This window comes from Barbatula barbatula, assembly GCF_947034865.1.
Source record: "Barbatula barbatula genome assembly, chromosome: 24".
Classification (NCBI taxonomy): Eukaryota; Metazoa; Chordata; class Actinopteri; order Cypriniformes; family Nemacheilidae; genus Barbatula; species Barbatula barbatula.
In genome coordinates, this window is record NC_136787.1 from 17,309,009 (window position 1) to 17,326,553 (window position 17,545).

General features: G+C 41.6%; 1 protein-coding gene across 1 annotated transcript; it reads right to left on the bottom strand.

Moving 5' to 3' along the window:
* Positions 1–6,697: 6,697 nt before the first annotated feature.
* Positions 6,698–17,279, bottom strand: mn1a (meningioma 1a). The gene is made up of 3 exons (XM_079449271.1): positions 13,265–17,279; positions 8,755–8,815; positions 6,698–8,026 (listed from the first exon to the last, which is right to left on the bottom strand). The coding sequence occupies exons 1-2, from the start codon at positions 16,365–16,367 to the stop codon at positions 8,805–8,807; spliced, it is 3,114 nt and encodes a 1,037-aa protein (XP_079305397.1). The 5' UTR covers positions 16,368–17,279; the 3' UTR covers positions 6,698–8,026; positions 8,755–8,804.
* Positions 17,280–17,545: the final 266 nt, after the last annotated feature.

Below are 17,545 nucleotides of genomic sequence, written 5' to 3' on the forward strand. Positions count from 1 at the left end.
CAATTTGCAGAGGTTTGGGTTAATTATTTTAGAAAGTGAATCAGAGAGTTTCCAGTCGGTTATCTCATTATGCATTTGAATGACAGAGGCCGGGGAGGTAGGTAACCTCGCCGCCGAGCCCGGCGTCGCCTGTTAGATCCGGAATCTAATATGGAGATGCAGAAATTACAGACAGGGCACGAGATGAATTATTCAGTCAAGACTGCCAGTTTGCTGATTAATTAATCATCAAGCACATCTCTGCCGGGGTTTATCCGTGAGAGACAAATGGACTGTTTGCATTTCGCCGGATCTCTTTGTAGCGCCGGCTACGAGTTTCAATCAGCCAGGGACTCGCGAGTCATAAACAAGGCCGGAATGAGTAAAGATGTCGACTTTTGCATTTTCCCCTGAAATGTCGTCTGAAAGCGAAAGGAAGGACCGTGTGCCACTGCATGCAACTTTATATGAGCAACCACAGCACACACATGTAGAAAACAGTGAATTACATTTGATCTGGCATTACACAGCTGTTTTATTATATTTATTATGAATTCCTTTATACCTTTTAACACCGTTTAAATTACATGGGCTCAACAGCAATATTTGAAAAGACGGCAATAATATTTACAAAAATAGTATTATGAATAATTACATGAAAAAACAACACATTGAAAAAAATGTTTGAATCTACTATAGTAAACTGTAGTAAAATGATATTTACTGTAGTGTCGTTAACTCATAGTATATCTTAAAAGTATAGTATTACAGTTTATCAATTAACCATAAAAACTCTGTAGAATACATCAAAAAGTGTAGAAATGACTTTATATAGTATATTACAATTCATTAGAGTTACTTGAGTAAATATTACAATATTTACTACAACATCTCAATTCACTAGTTAATACTAATACTGAAGTATACACTAAAAAGTGTATAGATTACTATAACGTACTACAGTTGACTATAGTAAATATTAAAGAATACTACAGTATTTACAACAATATGTTAATTCACTAGTTAATACTAAATACTGGTTAACAAAGCGTAGTCATTGCTATAACATACTACAGTACAATTCACAACAGTTTACTACAGTTTACTATAGTAAATGTTAAAGTATGAATTGATAATCCATTATGGTTAAAACAACAAAATACTCTAGTATGCATCAACAAAGTTATAATTCCTTTAAAATAGTACAGTTTACTATAGTAAGTACCACGTTATGTTTTCAAGTGGGAATTTCTATTCCAAGTAATTTAGTAATATACTTAAATAGTGTGGTCTGTTTATCCTTTTATAATGGTTTGTAGAATCTTGGTAGGTTAAAGCAAGATCCCTATTACAATTCCTAACATGGGGCAGATGATAAAACAGTTCAAAATAAATTATAGACGTGCGTCGAAGGAAAGCCTGATCTGAAAAACAGAATATCATAAATATGGGGTGGGCCGGTAAGCAACCCTAAACAATGTAGCAAATGCACAGCCATGTTCAAAACCACCCTAGCAACCACTTGGCAACACACAACCACCGGACATACGTGACCATTACTAACAATTTCAATCTACTTTTAATGAATGTTCAACAGAAATCAGGAAAGATTGTATCGCTTGCTATTCTCATTCACATATCAACTTACCGTAAAAAAGAATCTAACGAGACTATAATTGTTGAAACACATGAAAAGTATGGAGATGTCAAATGAATGCATAATGTAGAGGTCAAATAATCTCAATTTAATGAGAAATGTTTGAGTTCATATCGAGGTCTTTGATAACATTGACTTTTGATTGCAGACTTCTAAGCTCATTTTGGGAAGTTGCTGAGATCTCTTCTGAAACATTTGTGAGATTTCTGACTATTGTTCTTAAGAGTTATATCTGAGATGCAAATGAGACCGTTCTTCATTTAATCTAATTGTGATTTTTCTTTCTGATGGTTGTATGCATATGTTGGTGCACATTTAGTATCTTACAACACCTGGTTCGTTCAGTCCGATTTTAAAGCTAAAATGAATCAGTCTATAATGTGTTTAACCGCTACCACCAATAACCTTTCACTACAAATTTCCACTCGTGACCTCTGACCTGAGCTAGACACAACCGGTGGAGGGCTGATTCATGTCAGCGCTGTTGTTTCACAGATACCGTTGATTCGGGCCAAACGTCGAACCGCAGCTTCGATTCTCCCGTGCTAATCAAAGCTCAGGGAGCTGAAATGAGGCTCGAGTTACAGCGAGGGGCTGCTGGAGAAGTTTGCAGGAAGAATACGGCAGGAGGCCTTCAGTCGCTGGGACGGGGGGAGGCGCTCAGCGGGCCGTCAGCACAGAACCACAGCTGCTTTCTGCAGACCCCCGACTCCCCCCTCAACTGACACACTGAGACCTTCTCCGCAGGACGGGGAGAGGTCAGCCAGCAGATAAAGGTGGGGGGCTTTGAGGAATTGGAGGGAAGGAGAATTTAAAAAAGAGGCAAAAGAAAAAGCCGTATTGATGTTTCCACCCCAAATCCCAAACCATGTTGAGTCATAGAATCGGCAGCCGACCAAGAGACACAAGTCAAACCTGTCGGGGAGGGGGAAAAAAAATTCACATCCATATGGTCCGGAGCAGAAGTTCCCCACCGGTGGGTCACAGTTCTGTTCTTATAGGGGCCTGCAGGGTAGAGGAAAAAAAACAAAGAAGAAAAACAACTCTATTTGTAAAATAAAAGTTTCGTCTTCTTTTGCCTTCGTGAGCTCATTGTAAAACGAGTCTCAGTGTGACAAATGCATCTTTTAAAGTGCAAATATTCCACGCAGCCTCTCCATTAATATGTGCATAAAAGCGGCATGAATAATAATTATAAAAGAATTAGCAACAATTAAGGGGTTTAAAATAGCTTTAGATGGAGTACAGCATGTCACGCCACAGTATATTTCAACGTTGATGTCAAGGGCTGTGCGGCCAATCTAACAGCGTACAGCATTTTGGTGCAAACGCATCTCTCGCTTATTGCACGACTCTCTGGAATACTTGATTCTGATTGGTCACTCATCAGATTCTAAGGTCTGTTTTTCCCAGATTACATCCTCTAATTACCTCTGATAGCACAGGGTCATCTGGGTACTGTGAGTCATCTTAACTAGAGCAGTTTAATACTTAAATATGCCTAATTAATATCATTGTATATAATATTTACATTAACATATACATAATTAAACCAAATTGCATGTTCATTGTTGGCTTAAAGCGGATAGGAACATTTTGTATTTTTTTAAATAAAATGTATTTTAAATCGATATTTTGAGTGAAATAGTTAAGTAAATAAATCCTATTTATAAAACAACTTATAATCACCCTCTCTAGGTTTATTCTGTGATGACAATCTGTATTATCCCTAACTTGCACATATGGACGGATTGTGTGACATGCCCTCAAATCCTTAAACATAAACCAAACTAAGCAGAGTAAAAGAAAATACGAGCCATGTTACAATAAATACAGATTTGCTTGCAATAAAAAAAAATATATTGTACTGGATGGTGAACCGCGTCAGGTTTGCCTGGTAAAATCTGGCATTGCTACGCAGGCTAAAAGCATAAAAGAATCTGGCAAAAAGTTAATTGTTAATATTACTGTAAATGTTTGATCGTTGCCTAATGTATTTGCTGACTGAGGAATGTGTGTGTTCTTACGGTACTGTCAAAATCAATGACAAACGTCTCCAAATTAATTTGTCTCATGGCATTTATAGGTCAGGTGCTTAAAATGTTGAACCAAGTGTCCATGAATAAAAGCTGTGAGGTGTCAAGGTAATATTGAGATGATCTCCACGAGTACAACCAAATTTTGCATCACGTTAAAGGAGGTGTGTAGAAACAAGTTATAACCCAAATAAAAAATGTTTAATGTTTTGAACGATTTTAATAGTGTATTGACTCACCGTTTCATGCCCAATATAATACCTGAGTCCCAATTCAGAAGACCTGCTGATTAAAGCATTGGCACATTTTACATGCACATTTTAAACGCGACGTCTTCAGTGAAATTTATCATCATTACAATTATCAAGGTCTCAAGTGAGTGACAATAAACCAATTACAGCTCCCCCCCACCCAACAATTCTAGGGCAGATAAGACACATGGGAAGTCTTTACAAGCCATCCAAAACCATTAGAGATAATAGAAGTGTCGAGTGAATCCAAACAGCCTGAACTGGCCCACCACACTTGGTTACTTAGCCAATAGAATTCAAACAAAGAGAAGTTTTAGACAACCTGGCCTAATGGGGGGAGAAAATATATATAAAGATTCCAAAGCATTCCCAAGCCCAAGAGCTCCTATCCACCCCCCTTTCCTCATTCTCTCCAGAAAAAAGAAAAACTGAAAAACTTCTCTCCCTTTTCAAGCAGCTCGCTTTTGGATGAGCCCTCCTTAAAAAGATACCAAAATCTTTGTTTATTCCCATTGTTCCGGGGTTGGGGGTGGATTTTCCCTCTCTGTGCTGATTTCCATCGGCTCTGCCCAGCTATTTAAGTGTGTATTGTGAAGGCTGACCTATGAAAAATTCAGGGGACAGACAGAGACCCGGGCCAGTGTCTCTCCTCCGTTGGGCTCCTCTGGGATCACTGGGCTCTGGGAGACACTGCCATTTGCACACCAATTGCTGAATCCCATTCTTAAAGCCAAGCAGGGCTTAGATACCCCTCCTCCTAGTCGGCTCTGTCTCCCGTTCTCCAGCAGTCCCACCATGGTGTTCCTCTGTGAGGCCAGATGAATAGGAAACCTGCTTTGGGACGGAATGAATGCACGGACTGTCAGGGCTCTCAAAGGCCTGCAATTTTCAAACAACTTGCGTTGCATATTAACACGTATGTGAGGTCGAAACTGTCCGGCAAACATGCGAAGAAGCCGTTCGTATCGAATTCTGAAGAGTCACTATTTTAACATTACTTAACTCATCAAAATAAGTCATAATAAAAATATTAATTTAATAATGTACTCAAAGTCATTTAAACTTGACTTGTAAAGCCAAGTTGATTGTACCTAAAATTGAACTTGAAACAATTCTCCTGAAAAACAAGGTTTGCGCTTAAATGCATGAACCACATTAAATGTGATATTCTTAAGTTACATTTCGCTGCAGTTTATCATTTGAAAGGGAAAGTGTTTTTTTTATTTCCTGAAAAACTGTGAATTTAGACATACAAGGTTTTGGAAGGACAGCGACGATATACAAAAAAATGTGAAGACAAAGTGGCCACCGAGTTTCAGAAACCTTTCCTTATGTATACAGAGCTCAAATCTGGACTATTTGTGAATAGCTTGTATATAAAAATATTAAACGGCATTAAATGTGTTTAACAATGTTTGCTCTGTATATAATACCCATGCCTCCAATTGCATTAGTTTGAATGACTTCATTGTTACCTTTTCCAACATTTCTAAACGATGCAAGTGTGTACAAATCTTTGACTGATAGTATAATTACATTAGTCAGCATTGGTAATTAGAACCCAGCGTTCATCTTTAAATTAAACCAAACTCTTGGGCTTTCTAAAAACCTTCAAATGCAATTATAGCTTTTAACAAACATCTGCATCTCTCATATGCTAAATAAAAGTATATTATCAATCAAGCTCGTTCGCAAAGCGCTTTCACGTTGTTCATGAGGACAAGCTGTACAAATTGAATTTATTATTTTTTGTCTGGAAGGAGAGAAGGCTGGAAGTAGTCTCGCAGTGACAATCAACAATAGTAAAAGCAGAGAGCTCCAGTCATCTCCAAATGGGAAAACTGTCTCACTGTAGTTCCACTAAATTGGAAAAACAAGAACAAGAATGTCTGGCGCCAGCCAAAGAAAACGCACCTTCGGCCTAACTGAGCTAGGACATTTTTCAGACTGCGTTTCCTGTGAAAGATTCCGTCTCTTAGACGGTGCGTCACTCCTGGGAATCGAAATCGCCGCGGTGTTGAGTTGTGGATTATAAATATTAACACAAAATACCTGTAAACCAAAATTAGGGTTGCAGGTCCATTCTGAAATACTGCTGCTGGTTTAGGCTTTACCAATGTTGTTACCCCATGTAAATACAGTACATTCGAGGTTCAATATGTATACATCTTGACAGACATTTCTGTTTACTTCCGTACGATAAACAAATCAAGAGTCTTTAACATCTGCTCCAAATGTCGTGTGCATGTGTTTTATATATTTATATAACGTGTTTCACTATCATCAATAAGTAATGATTTACATGAAGAGCGGTGAGGTAATCGTGATCAGAGATTCTCGAGGGATTTCACCACGCAACCCAGCAGCCTCGAAGGCCGTCCAAACCACTGGAGATTCGTAGCTGAGCATTTCACAAACAGCCTCCTCGTTTGACTTCAGGTTAACCCGCTCGGCTCTCTTTCGAAAGTATTTTCCCACTGTTTAAGATTAGTTCAGAGTAAACATAAAGACTCCATTTCTCAGGCAATATCTCAAACCCGGTGCCCCCTAATCAAACGAAACTGGATAGAGTCGACTGCTTTTAAAACAGAGGAAAAGACTCGGAGCAGAAGCTCTTTGGGACGGAGGGCGTGCTAATTTAAGTTTCTCTTGGGAAGACTGCCACATTTCATAGGAAAATATTGAATTAGATGACAGGCGCTCTGTGGAGGTCAACAGGAACACGCTGGGATTAAACAACACTCTGAGACAAGTAATGCTTGCAAAAGTGAAGTAATTTACAACATATTTATTGTTAATAACTGATCCATAATATACAGGTTATTTACAAAAAGAAAATCTGCGGACACAAATAACTTCACTTTAAGCTTCGTGTATATCACAATAATGAGAGAAAAATGAAGAAAAGAGGTAGCACAAGAAAACGGAGAGGTGTCGAAGACCAATAAAATTGGTTGAAGACCTTTTTCTCTCCAAAAGAAAACCTATTTTCTTAAAAGGAAAGTCTTTTGTCAGGAACCATTGTCCTCGCTTGAATAGCCTGCCAATTCCAACTAAACATATTCACCATCAGTTGGTTTAAAGGCAGAGGGAAGCTCAGGGTCTCAATGGAGGCTGGGTAAGGAGGGAAAACCCAGGCAAAGCAGAGTTTCGACTTGAAACAATGGCATTCCGATGCTGGCCGGGCAGGGTCACAAAGGGATGTTCTCAGGGTGAATATCAAATTTCCAAAAACAGTAGGGAGAGGAGAGAACCCCCACTGGCCTTTAAAAGTCAAAAGGTTGACCCACCACAGACATGAAGACTGCTGCTCGAGACCTCGGACAGAAAGGGAAGCTTTATGATGCGCTGCCGTCCTCTCGTGTGAAGGAATTCTGTCTCTCGCTGTCAGAATTCTCGAGGTTTAAACAAAAAAACGAGATAAAAATAAAAAGGCAATAAAACAAAAAGTTATCTGTAACGGATGGAACGGCGATGGGGATTGAAGGGGGAAGAGTCGCATTTATCCGTCAATAGAAGACCTCTGAAATGTTCTGATACAAATAAAGAAGCTTTGCCGAACAAACAGAGAGAATAAATATTTATAGAGAGAGCAGCACTCTCTTAGCATCTAATCTAACCCTCACTCGGAAGTCAAGTTACAAAAATATGAGGTAATCCAAACAAAAGCGGAACAACGGTTTTTAGGAGATAAAAATACACTAAAGGCAACCGAGCCTCGCTGTCCAAGATTCCAGTCTGGTGTGCTTGTGCATTTCCTGAATCCCATTGTCTCCTCTCTCCTGTGAATCTAAAAGATTTCGTTGCTGGCCCAACCAGACACCCGGTGAGAGCATTGTGGTTTCTCTAGTGCTAGTTTAAAAATAAATTGGAGATATCCAATTACTGCTGGAAAACACCAAGTCGACCACTGTCCTTACAGTTTGAGAAAGCAGCCAGCAAGGTCTCAAAGTGGTTGGAGTTGTTCTGGATGAGTTCGGGTCGCATCTGGAAGCGAGAGAAACTGCGGGGGGCCCTCCACCCCCCGGTCCCGAGAATCAGGGCACCGCGGGTGGCTTCCCTCTGGGTTCCTCCCCCATCCCCACATCGACATCGTGCAGCACCTGTGGAGAGAGCACACAGAGAGGCGACACATGTCAGTCATTCTGTTGCCGTGGAATCGCTGCGGACAAGAAATAGCAACGGGAGGGAGGCGCATGAGCGGTGGCACGGTTTGAGTAGACAGATGGCGTGACGCCTGCGTGTGATTGCGTGAAAATCAAGTAAGTGGCTACGAAAAATAGAGCGCAGCAGTGACCACCTTAGTTCCGGAGATATTTTTCCCATTCATTTTCCGCATTAGCATTTTCAAATGAAAAGCTCCCGAGACAAAACCACATTACAAACTTTGATTTGAACCAAATTTGGGGGGGGGGAGATACAAAATTATTTTATGGGTGATGGCGACATTTTGCAATGTGTATATAAGTTAAAGAAGAGTGTAAAAATGTAATTACATCACTCGCAATGCATCATGGGAGGGGGCATTATTTAGGCACATGTTTCCATGGTAACGGAAACTCCTCCGATGGGTGGAGCATTTCTCACGATTTCATTTTGTAATCGCTATTACACACTATTCTATTTTTTGGTTGAACACACACAGACTTGTGACCTCAACAATAGCAAACATCACTTAATCTCAGAGCTCATGTCTGTAAACGTTGTCGTTAGGAATTAATTTCTCTATGGGATTTGTTCTGCTGGAACCCCACTGCTGCGCTCTGTATGGCAGAGAGGAAAAGAAGTCAATGGCTTTTCCTGTGATGACGGATAGATGTGATTCTGTTACCTTTTTAAGTGATACGCTAAAGAGCCACTTCTGGCCGTCTGATGGTGCGTCTACCCATGTCCTATTGGGAGAGACAAGAGAAAAACAAATTAAAATCACATGACAGGGTACAAAACTAACTTTTTTAACTTAAAGTATAAACTACCCAGAAACTAATCTTGTCATCATTCACACTCAAATGTCTTTCTTCCATAGAACAACCAATATTTGTTTGGGGGGAAATCTTAATGTTCACATAATACACATAAACGTTGACTAACTTAAAGGGATAGTTCGCCAAGAATGATTTGATCATTTATTCATCCGTCATATCATTTCAAACCCGTATGACTTTCTTTCTTCTGAAGATCACAAAAAGAGATATTTTGAAGAATGTTGGAAACCAAACTACACTACACTGAATTCCATTGTATAAACACAAAATCACTGAGACATTTCTCAAAAGAAAGAATCACATACAGGGGGGAAAATGATGACGGAGTGTGTATTTTTTTACAATTTGATAAGTCACAATTGGTAACACAAAGGTAAAGCAATGGCCTAAGACGACTCGTGAACTGCTTTTATGGATCTCGACAACCCCAGTCCCCACTCAGCCCTTTAAGATGAACAAATATTTATTTAGAAATTCATCTTTTGTAGTCCACTTAGGAAGCAGAGTGATGTGTTTTAACGAAACACCAACGATCACAGAATTTTCATTTTTTTCATGAACGGTTCCTTTAAACTCTCATCACGCGAATCATCCCGACAGTGCAGACTTCATTACTCAAACGTTGGGATCGTATCCATATCATTGTTGAGCGGCTATATTCCAAGTCTCTAAACAGCAGCCAGCAGAACTGCAGGGGACACAGTGGGTGTCTCCTCACACAAGAGCGTGGAAATAGCTTGGCACTAACGTTCTCTTTTACATAAACTAGTCCCTCTAGAACCTGTTTTTATATGCTGTTATATGGTTTGAATTTCCATTGACAAATTAGAATGAAATTATTCTAAAATATTCTAAAGAGAGCGCGGGACCCAAGCCAAGGGATATGAAAGAGCTTTTCACAGTTTTCGAAGGCCCAGAGCACTGAAGGAGTTTCACATCAGAGCCCTGGGGCCGTCTCCCTCCCCCCTCACTACCGTGGACAGGGATCGCCTTCATGAGCGTTGGGCCTAGAATCGGGAGAGGGGAAGGGCTGGAAATCGGGCCAGCTGTGGGGCCCAGTCTGGCTGGCTGACTGCTGTCGGGATGGTTGACTGCTCTGTCTGGCTCTTGGACATGTTCTCTTGGCCAGCGCAACACATGCGCTAACGCGTACGCATGGAAAAGCAACACCCTTCTGCTCCATATGCCGTTCACAGGCGAGCTCTCAGTTTTGCCTGGTCACTTACAAATGAGGGGGAGAAGTTGTTGGTTTATGTTTCAGTGGGTGGGGTTGCTTAGAAGAAACATTAATGATGTTAGAAACATGTATGACAACAACATATGAGCTGACGTGGAAAATTTACATCTTGGCTGTGAGCTCGAGGGATGACCAAACGGTTCTGCTTTTTTGAAAGAGTCTTGATATGCCGGTCAAAAACGTCTTTAAAGCATCTTTTTAGCAATGATTTTGTTATATGGAAAATAACGGCTAACCTTTGTGCTTAAACAAAATAGAAAGAAGGAAATAATATAGGGCGGAAAGGACGTGGAAGTAACAGTGACAGAACGTTCATTTTTGGTGAACCTTATCTCGACGCTTAGCGTTTAGAGATGACGCACCATTCAAAGCGTTGGGTCTTGCTGATGCATCTTTGGCGGTACACGTCTGTCTTTTGACAAAATGCAAAAGCGGAATTCGACGCATGCCAAGACAAGCAGGACAAGATCGAGTTTTTTTTCTTTTCCACCCCGACATTCCTCATGGAAAAAAGCTGTGTATCACACGGCCATGGGAAAACAGTCTAATTAATTCTGCTCTGCAAACAAACACTCCCATGAAGAGGTGCGTCTGCGCATGCATCGCACACTAACAAATGCATAACAATCACACCAGCCAGAGCTGTTGGCTGTGATTTTACTAAATTTAATTAAAAAACAATTGCATGCAAATGGTGTCAATGACTAACAGATTAACAGATGAGCGAAGCCTTAATGTGCATCTGCATTAATGTCACATTTTGTTATGTACATTTACGGTCCACTCGAAAACAATCTGGATGACTCTTCTTTTTCATTTCTTTCTAATGAGAGCATATCAAAAATATGGACGCTCATATTTATGTTTTGGAATAAAAATACAGATTTTTTTATTTCTTTTAAAGAAGCCACTGAGAAAAGTTTAAAGGTTCATTTACGTAAAGGATGCGCACATTAAACCGAGTTTGGAGTTTTCACTGTTTGCTGATTTTTTTCCCACACAGATATCAAGCCCTGTTTTCTCTTCACATCAATGATGTCCCTCCCTCACAAAACGCATCTCTACACTCGTGTTCTAAACCTGTTTCTGGAGTCTTGTTTTGAGTCGTTTTCCCATGAGACCCTGTCCTGGTCTTTTAGTGTTTACTTTCAGAGCTGTCAGAATATCCGACAGCCCCCGTTTGAGAAATTGCATCTGACAACCTTCTCTATTTATTAAGCAAAACGGTAAAAACACACTCAGAGCTCGAGCTAGCTATGATTTTCTGATGTGCAGTCTTGCTTGCAAACGGATCAACAGAACCCTTTTTGGTGCTCAGATATGCTGTAAATATGTTCTACATTTGGTTGTTTCACGTTGTCGCCCACCCTGAAATGTTTTTTTTACATAAGTTTATGCAGTAAAAAAAATTGAAGTTCAATCAAGCTGTTAAAATGATGGAATGTAAGACCCACAAACGAATCTACATAAAAAATAATAACTGATAACAAAATACAACTGCAAGTCCTAAGCATTCACAAAACCCAATGTGCACAGAAAGCCACTGTGTTTAAAAAAATTCAATTTTAAAACACTAACATCATTATTAGTAAACCTGGAGCAAGAAATTTAGATTTTTGTGGTGTGTGATTTCAAATATTTTGGATGTTTAAAAGCCCATCCTTGATGATGTGAGGTTTTATAACAACTTATATGTTTATTTAATAATTACTATTGCCTCCCTGCAACCCTAAAGAATATCAAGTACGTCGCGTTATGACTATGACGCGACACATATCTGATGATGACACGTCTCATGGCGCGAAATGACAGGAAAGAAAATTGTGAGGTAAAGGCGCGCGGAATGTTGGCAACGCGCCTGATGTCTCCGTTTAACCCTCGCGCAGCGCATTTATCAGGCCTCGCGGCTTTATAACGAGCTCGAGCGTGTCCGTAGTCAAATTAATCGCAAACTAACCGCCTTCAACAACGGCTGTTTCCAAAATAACGCAACAACAGCCCAGTGTTCGCAAGGAGAAGGAACCGAAGCGCGGTGTAGGCGATGTGTGGCCCATTATGATCTGGAGTGAAATATTACACCGCTGACAATACATCTGAACGGCCGGGTAAAGTTTCCAGTAAATAATATGAGAAAACCTGAGGTAAAATATATATATATATATAGGTAGTGATGTTCCCAGGAATAGATTCTGGAGATCAGGCATATTTTACGTGGGTTTTTTATTCAGCCCTGCGTTCCTGTCAGATTTATGCGTGCATGATACTCCTGATATTATATCGTTTTTTTATCTTTCGTTTTTTCAACACAAATTTGACGTCTCGTGTAAAACGAGTGCTATAAAAAAGGTATAATATTTATGTAGACTACATTACGTGCATAAATGAGCCTATCTGTTATCATTTTAATAATATCAGGAATATTAGCACAAAGGTGTCAGTAGTGTTATTTAAAAACAACTTAAATTATTACTGCTCATAACTCAAAAGCAAACATGGAAGTAAAATAACAGATTTAGGATCTAGCAAATCCACATTTGTAATAAAAAAGATGTCAATTTTAACTTAACGAATTACGTTTATATATGTATGTTTTCTCTTACACACACAACTATGTATTAACATACAAAAATACATACATTTGTATGTAAACTGATATTTTTGCACTTGTTATCTGAGCATAATCACACATTAAGAGCTGACGAAAAAGGATGCCAAAAGCAGGATAAAAAACAATGAACTCACTAATCTGTATAAGCAGGTTGCTTGCCTTAAAATAAATAAATAACTATTTACTTATTTATTAACTATAATGATAGCATAAAAATGATTTTATTATTACAAAGGCAAAAACAATATGCTCAGTGCAGACTATCAGCAAGTTATTGTTTTTCATCCTGCTTTTTTGCATCCTGTTTTCTGTCAACTCCAGACAGAGTGTTTTAAAGTGTGCTAATTAAAGCTCACTTCTGGGTGACAGATTAGTTGTAAATGGGTCCCTACGCCTGAGGTTAAGCTACCTAAGGTTGTTCATTATTCGACCATTAAGCCATCAAAGTAAACTCAACAGTGCATAAAAACAGCAATTCATCATGCTCTCACTTCAAGTCAATGAAGTTTACCTTCTTTGTTGTCACTCTGGCCTCGTGCTCTATCCCAGAATCCCAGGCACTTGTCATTAGCGGGCTCCTCTATCAGAGGCTTGTTGCCGGGGACATACCAGGTGGCATGCTGCTCTGTCATGAGAGAGTCAAGGTCAATGGTATTCACAGAGCCCTTGCCTGCAACCGGGCTAGAATTGGCCATGGCACACTCTCCATTTAGTCCAGTCTGGCAGTCAACCGTCTTGCTTGTTTTCCCTCCCAGTGGCTGGTCCTCAGAGATGCTGAACTGCTGTCTTTGCAGCTGGATCTGAGCCTGTAAAATCTCTAGAGGATGTACCTCGTCCTGGCCGGAGCTGCTCAATGGCGTTCGCACCTGTTCCATGCACGGAGCATCGCTATAGCCAGCCCTGGTTTCAGAGTTACACTTAACACCGGCTCTGCAGGGTCGCGCATCCTCACTGTTGTAGTTGGGGCTCGCTTCATCTAAGTAATCCATGCAGGGGGAAACGCCATCCGATTTGCCTACGCTTTGAATTCCGCTGTCCATTGAAGTTGCGAGGTCAGGTTTTCCAAAGGAAGGGGACACCAGGGCCCTCTCTGGAGTTTTACCTCTGCTCTCTATGCCCATGCTCAAAGCGGAACCTTGCTGACTTGGGCTGACAACAGGGTTACTGCTACACTGAGGGGAGAAATTTCCGGGACTTATGTGCCCGCTATCACGTCTTTTCTTCCCCCTCCCTTTGCTGTTGCCTGTTGCCATTTTCCCCTCACATCCAGAATCCATGTTGTTGTTTGGGGAAAGGGTGCTAGCTTCCCTTTTCACCATCTGGCCCGTACCATTTTGACCCACCGTCGTATTGTTATTCCCAGAGCAAGGCGTTTGACTATTCTGAGAAGCATTGCTCTGGAAATACTCTGCCCCTGGGCCGCAAGATCCACTACTGCCACTGCTATTTATGTCCTGCTCAACCTGACCTGCTTTGCGTTTGGCCTCGTTTTGACTTTTCTTATTAAAAGTCACATTGAGGTTCGGGGCCCCAAGGCTGGCGATCATATTCTGGCAGGCCGTGGAAAGGGCTGCCAGACAGCTTTGGCCAAACACACTGTCTTTTGTACTGCCTTTGTTCAAACTCCCCAAAGAAAGGGCCCCAAGCTTATTGACTGACAGGTGCTGGCTGGAGAGGTACTCAGGATGGGCGGAATAGTTCCCTGGAGTGGAGCTAAATCCTGGTGGATTGCTTTGGGGGGCTCCCTGTTGATTTGGCCCTCCAGGAGGGAAGCTATGTTGCCTCCTCATAGCCATTCCCCCAAATTCGGCCGGCCTCCTGTCCGCGGGTGCACCCGACTGCATGTTGCCCTCATCAGGAGACTGCATCTGCAGAGGATTGCTGACATTATTTTCAAACGGATGATGTGCTCCTGGGGAATTCAAAGACTGCATGTCCATGCTTGTGACACTTTGTCTAAAAATAATGTTATGTCCATTGTCTGTCTGCTCCAAGGCATGAGCGTTTGTTTCTCTACAATGCTGTTGCTGTGGCTCAGGAAACCATGAGTTTTCTTGAGGTAGATGGGGACTGTCAAAGTTTCCGTGAAAATTATGCTTTTTCTCGAAATTTGACTGAGACACATTACCCAGAGGCCCTCTGCAGCCCATTCCGTTTGATGTCACATTCCCGTGGAGACTTAACTGCTGCAGGTCGGGTTGCCTCATTCTTTGCTGCTGGCTCCTTGATGCCATTTGTTTGATCATCATCGCCGCATTTTGCCGCCGCTGCAGTGGCTGTTGTTGCTGCTCTGGGCCAGAGTTTAGGGGTAGGGGGCCTGATGGAAAGCCATCCGTCACGTGAGATGCGAAGTCTCCCATGGGAGAAGGAAAAGCAGAAGGGGAGAGATGGTTCTCAAGACCAGGGCGATTATGTAAGCCGTTGGTTAGGGGGCTGCAGCTCTCTCCAGCAGAGCCGTTTGGGAGATCAAACCGTGGCCTTTTAGCCATATTTAAATAAGGCAGAGAGTTAAGGTGAGGGTGGTGGGGGGGTTGAGGTGCGAGCTGAGGGACATCAAACACTGGCTCCCCGAAGGGATGCATGTTATGGCTGTTCAGTCTGTGTATGGGCCGATCCATGTGGCCGTGTTGTACGTGCACCATAGGGCCCTGAATGTCCGTATTGTTGGGCACGAAATCAGGATTGTGATAAAACCGAGGAAGGGCAGGGGAAGCAGGGTTTTGCCTATCAACAGGTACGCTTCTTTGCTGCACTACGAGGTGGTGTCTAGCATTAACCCCTGGGTCCATTTTCCCCCTGTTGCCAAATCTGTCAGAAAATACATTTTGCTGAGGTAGCTGCTGGTCACCTTTAGAGCCGCCCATCACGGGCCCTCGAGAGCGATTACAGGTAGAAAAAGGACCCCCGACCACTTGGTTCCCTGTCTCACAATAGGAAAGTTTAGGCTCTGAAGATTCGGCGGTAGAGAATCCAGTCATATCAAAATTCCCTGACAGAGGATCACAGGGAAAACAATGCTCTGATCCCCCCATCCTGCCCTGTGGGAAAAGCCTGTAATGTTCAAGTCTGTGCGTTTCGGGGGATGAGGAAGGCAGGCCGTGGAACGAAGCGGCACGGTTAGGCGACTGGTCCAGGGGCAGGCATGGTGCTGGAACCGCGTGGTTGCCGTTATGGTGAGGCTGAAACTCAGGCATTGCAGCCATTCTCTGTTGCTGCTGCTGCTGCTGTGAGATGCATTCTCGTGTCTGTGCTTCTGCTAGCTGCTGACCATATCCTCCTTCAAACATGTGTGGGTGACCTGTGTTGGCGTTGTTAAAGCCCATGTGTCTGTCCCCATGCAGGCAAGAGGGTACGTTGTCCTGGTACAGATGTGAATTCTGCTCGTGGTTAGGCGGTTGATGGTTGAATGGTCCTTGCATTTGGAGTTGATGTTGTGGCTGAACTCCCATTCCAAGCATATCCCCATGGCCATGAGTCTGGAATCCATACTGGTCTCTGTTCGACATAAAGTTGAGTCCCTGCATGGGGGATTCATTTAGGGGGCCCATCATTGGCTCCACAGCTACCGACGGTCCTTTCATATGAAATCCAGCGCTGTTATAATTAGAGTTCATTTTCAACACTGGACTTGGATTCCTCTTTAAGGTGTTTTGTCACAGCAAGTTAAAAAAAATTATAAACAATCCTTTGCAAAAATACAGTCCATTTTATGTACTTCCACGGAGTAATTTTTTCTTGTGTATTTTCTTAACAAGGGGCCCATGTTAAGAGCCAATTTGAAAAAAAGATTTCAATAGCAATAATTATAATAACATTACTGCCGAAAAAATTATGATTTTCATTTCACATGCATAAATGTTATAACAATACAGCGTAAATATTTAATGATGTGAAAGTAAGATATTAGATGACGTTAACTGGAACTACCTCAAATCCAACATAAAAACGCACGGCTTTATATCCAAGACGCACAAAAACCGGAATGTGCCTTCAATGCAACGGTTTTGGTAAACGCGCATCTTAAACGAAAGTCCTCGTTTACATTATTAATCGATGCGTAACGTTCCCGAATCCTTTAACACATATCCAAAGGGGTGCAAACGGAGCTCATGTCCCATTTTCACATTTCCAATGCAATGAGCGCGCGCATTATTTTAAGTAAAAAAAAATCTAATGCATTAAAAAAAGATAAATGCATTAATCGTGGAGTCCGAAAAAGAGAACTTTGCGCGTTCGTTCGGTCCTGTGAGAAAAGCGTAGACTCAATGCACGCACTGCCGTGTGTGCGCGCCTTAGAAACTGGATAGCCGATGGTTCCTTTTGTTGTCACAGTATGAAATGCGTCCTCCAAAAGGAATTAAACGTCCTTTTCTTGAATATTGTCCGTGCAATTCGATCAAATGATTCGGTCTGCGGAAAGGTTTTCTCATCTATCCCTGTGTCAGATGTGTTGACCTCCGGCTATCGGCAACAAGTTTGACATTCCCTCATCTATTTCAGCGCTGATTTCTCACCAATGCCGACACAGGGACACATGCGCAGGGGGCGGTGCGTCGTTCAAGGAAGGCGGAGATTGACGCACAGGGGCGGGGCTTCCGTTAAGGACGCCTAACAAAGCTACATTATAGATTTAAGATTTAGGTTTAATGATGTATTAAATACATAATATAGTTACATAATAAAGAACAAATACCGTATCTTCCACTACAATCAGTTCTTATGTGAAATAGCATAGCTCAAGATTTCCTATAGCCTACTGCGATATCTTGTATGAAGACTATGTTGACGTCTA

What these genes read in the sequence shown, in the direction of transcription:
- mn1a (XM_079449271.1), bottom strand. Translation starts at nt 16,367, where the DNA reads ATGAACTCTAATTATAACAGCGCTGGATTTCATATGAAAGGACCGTCG.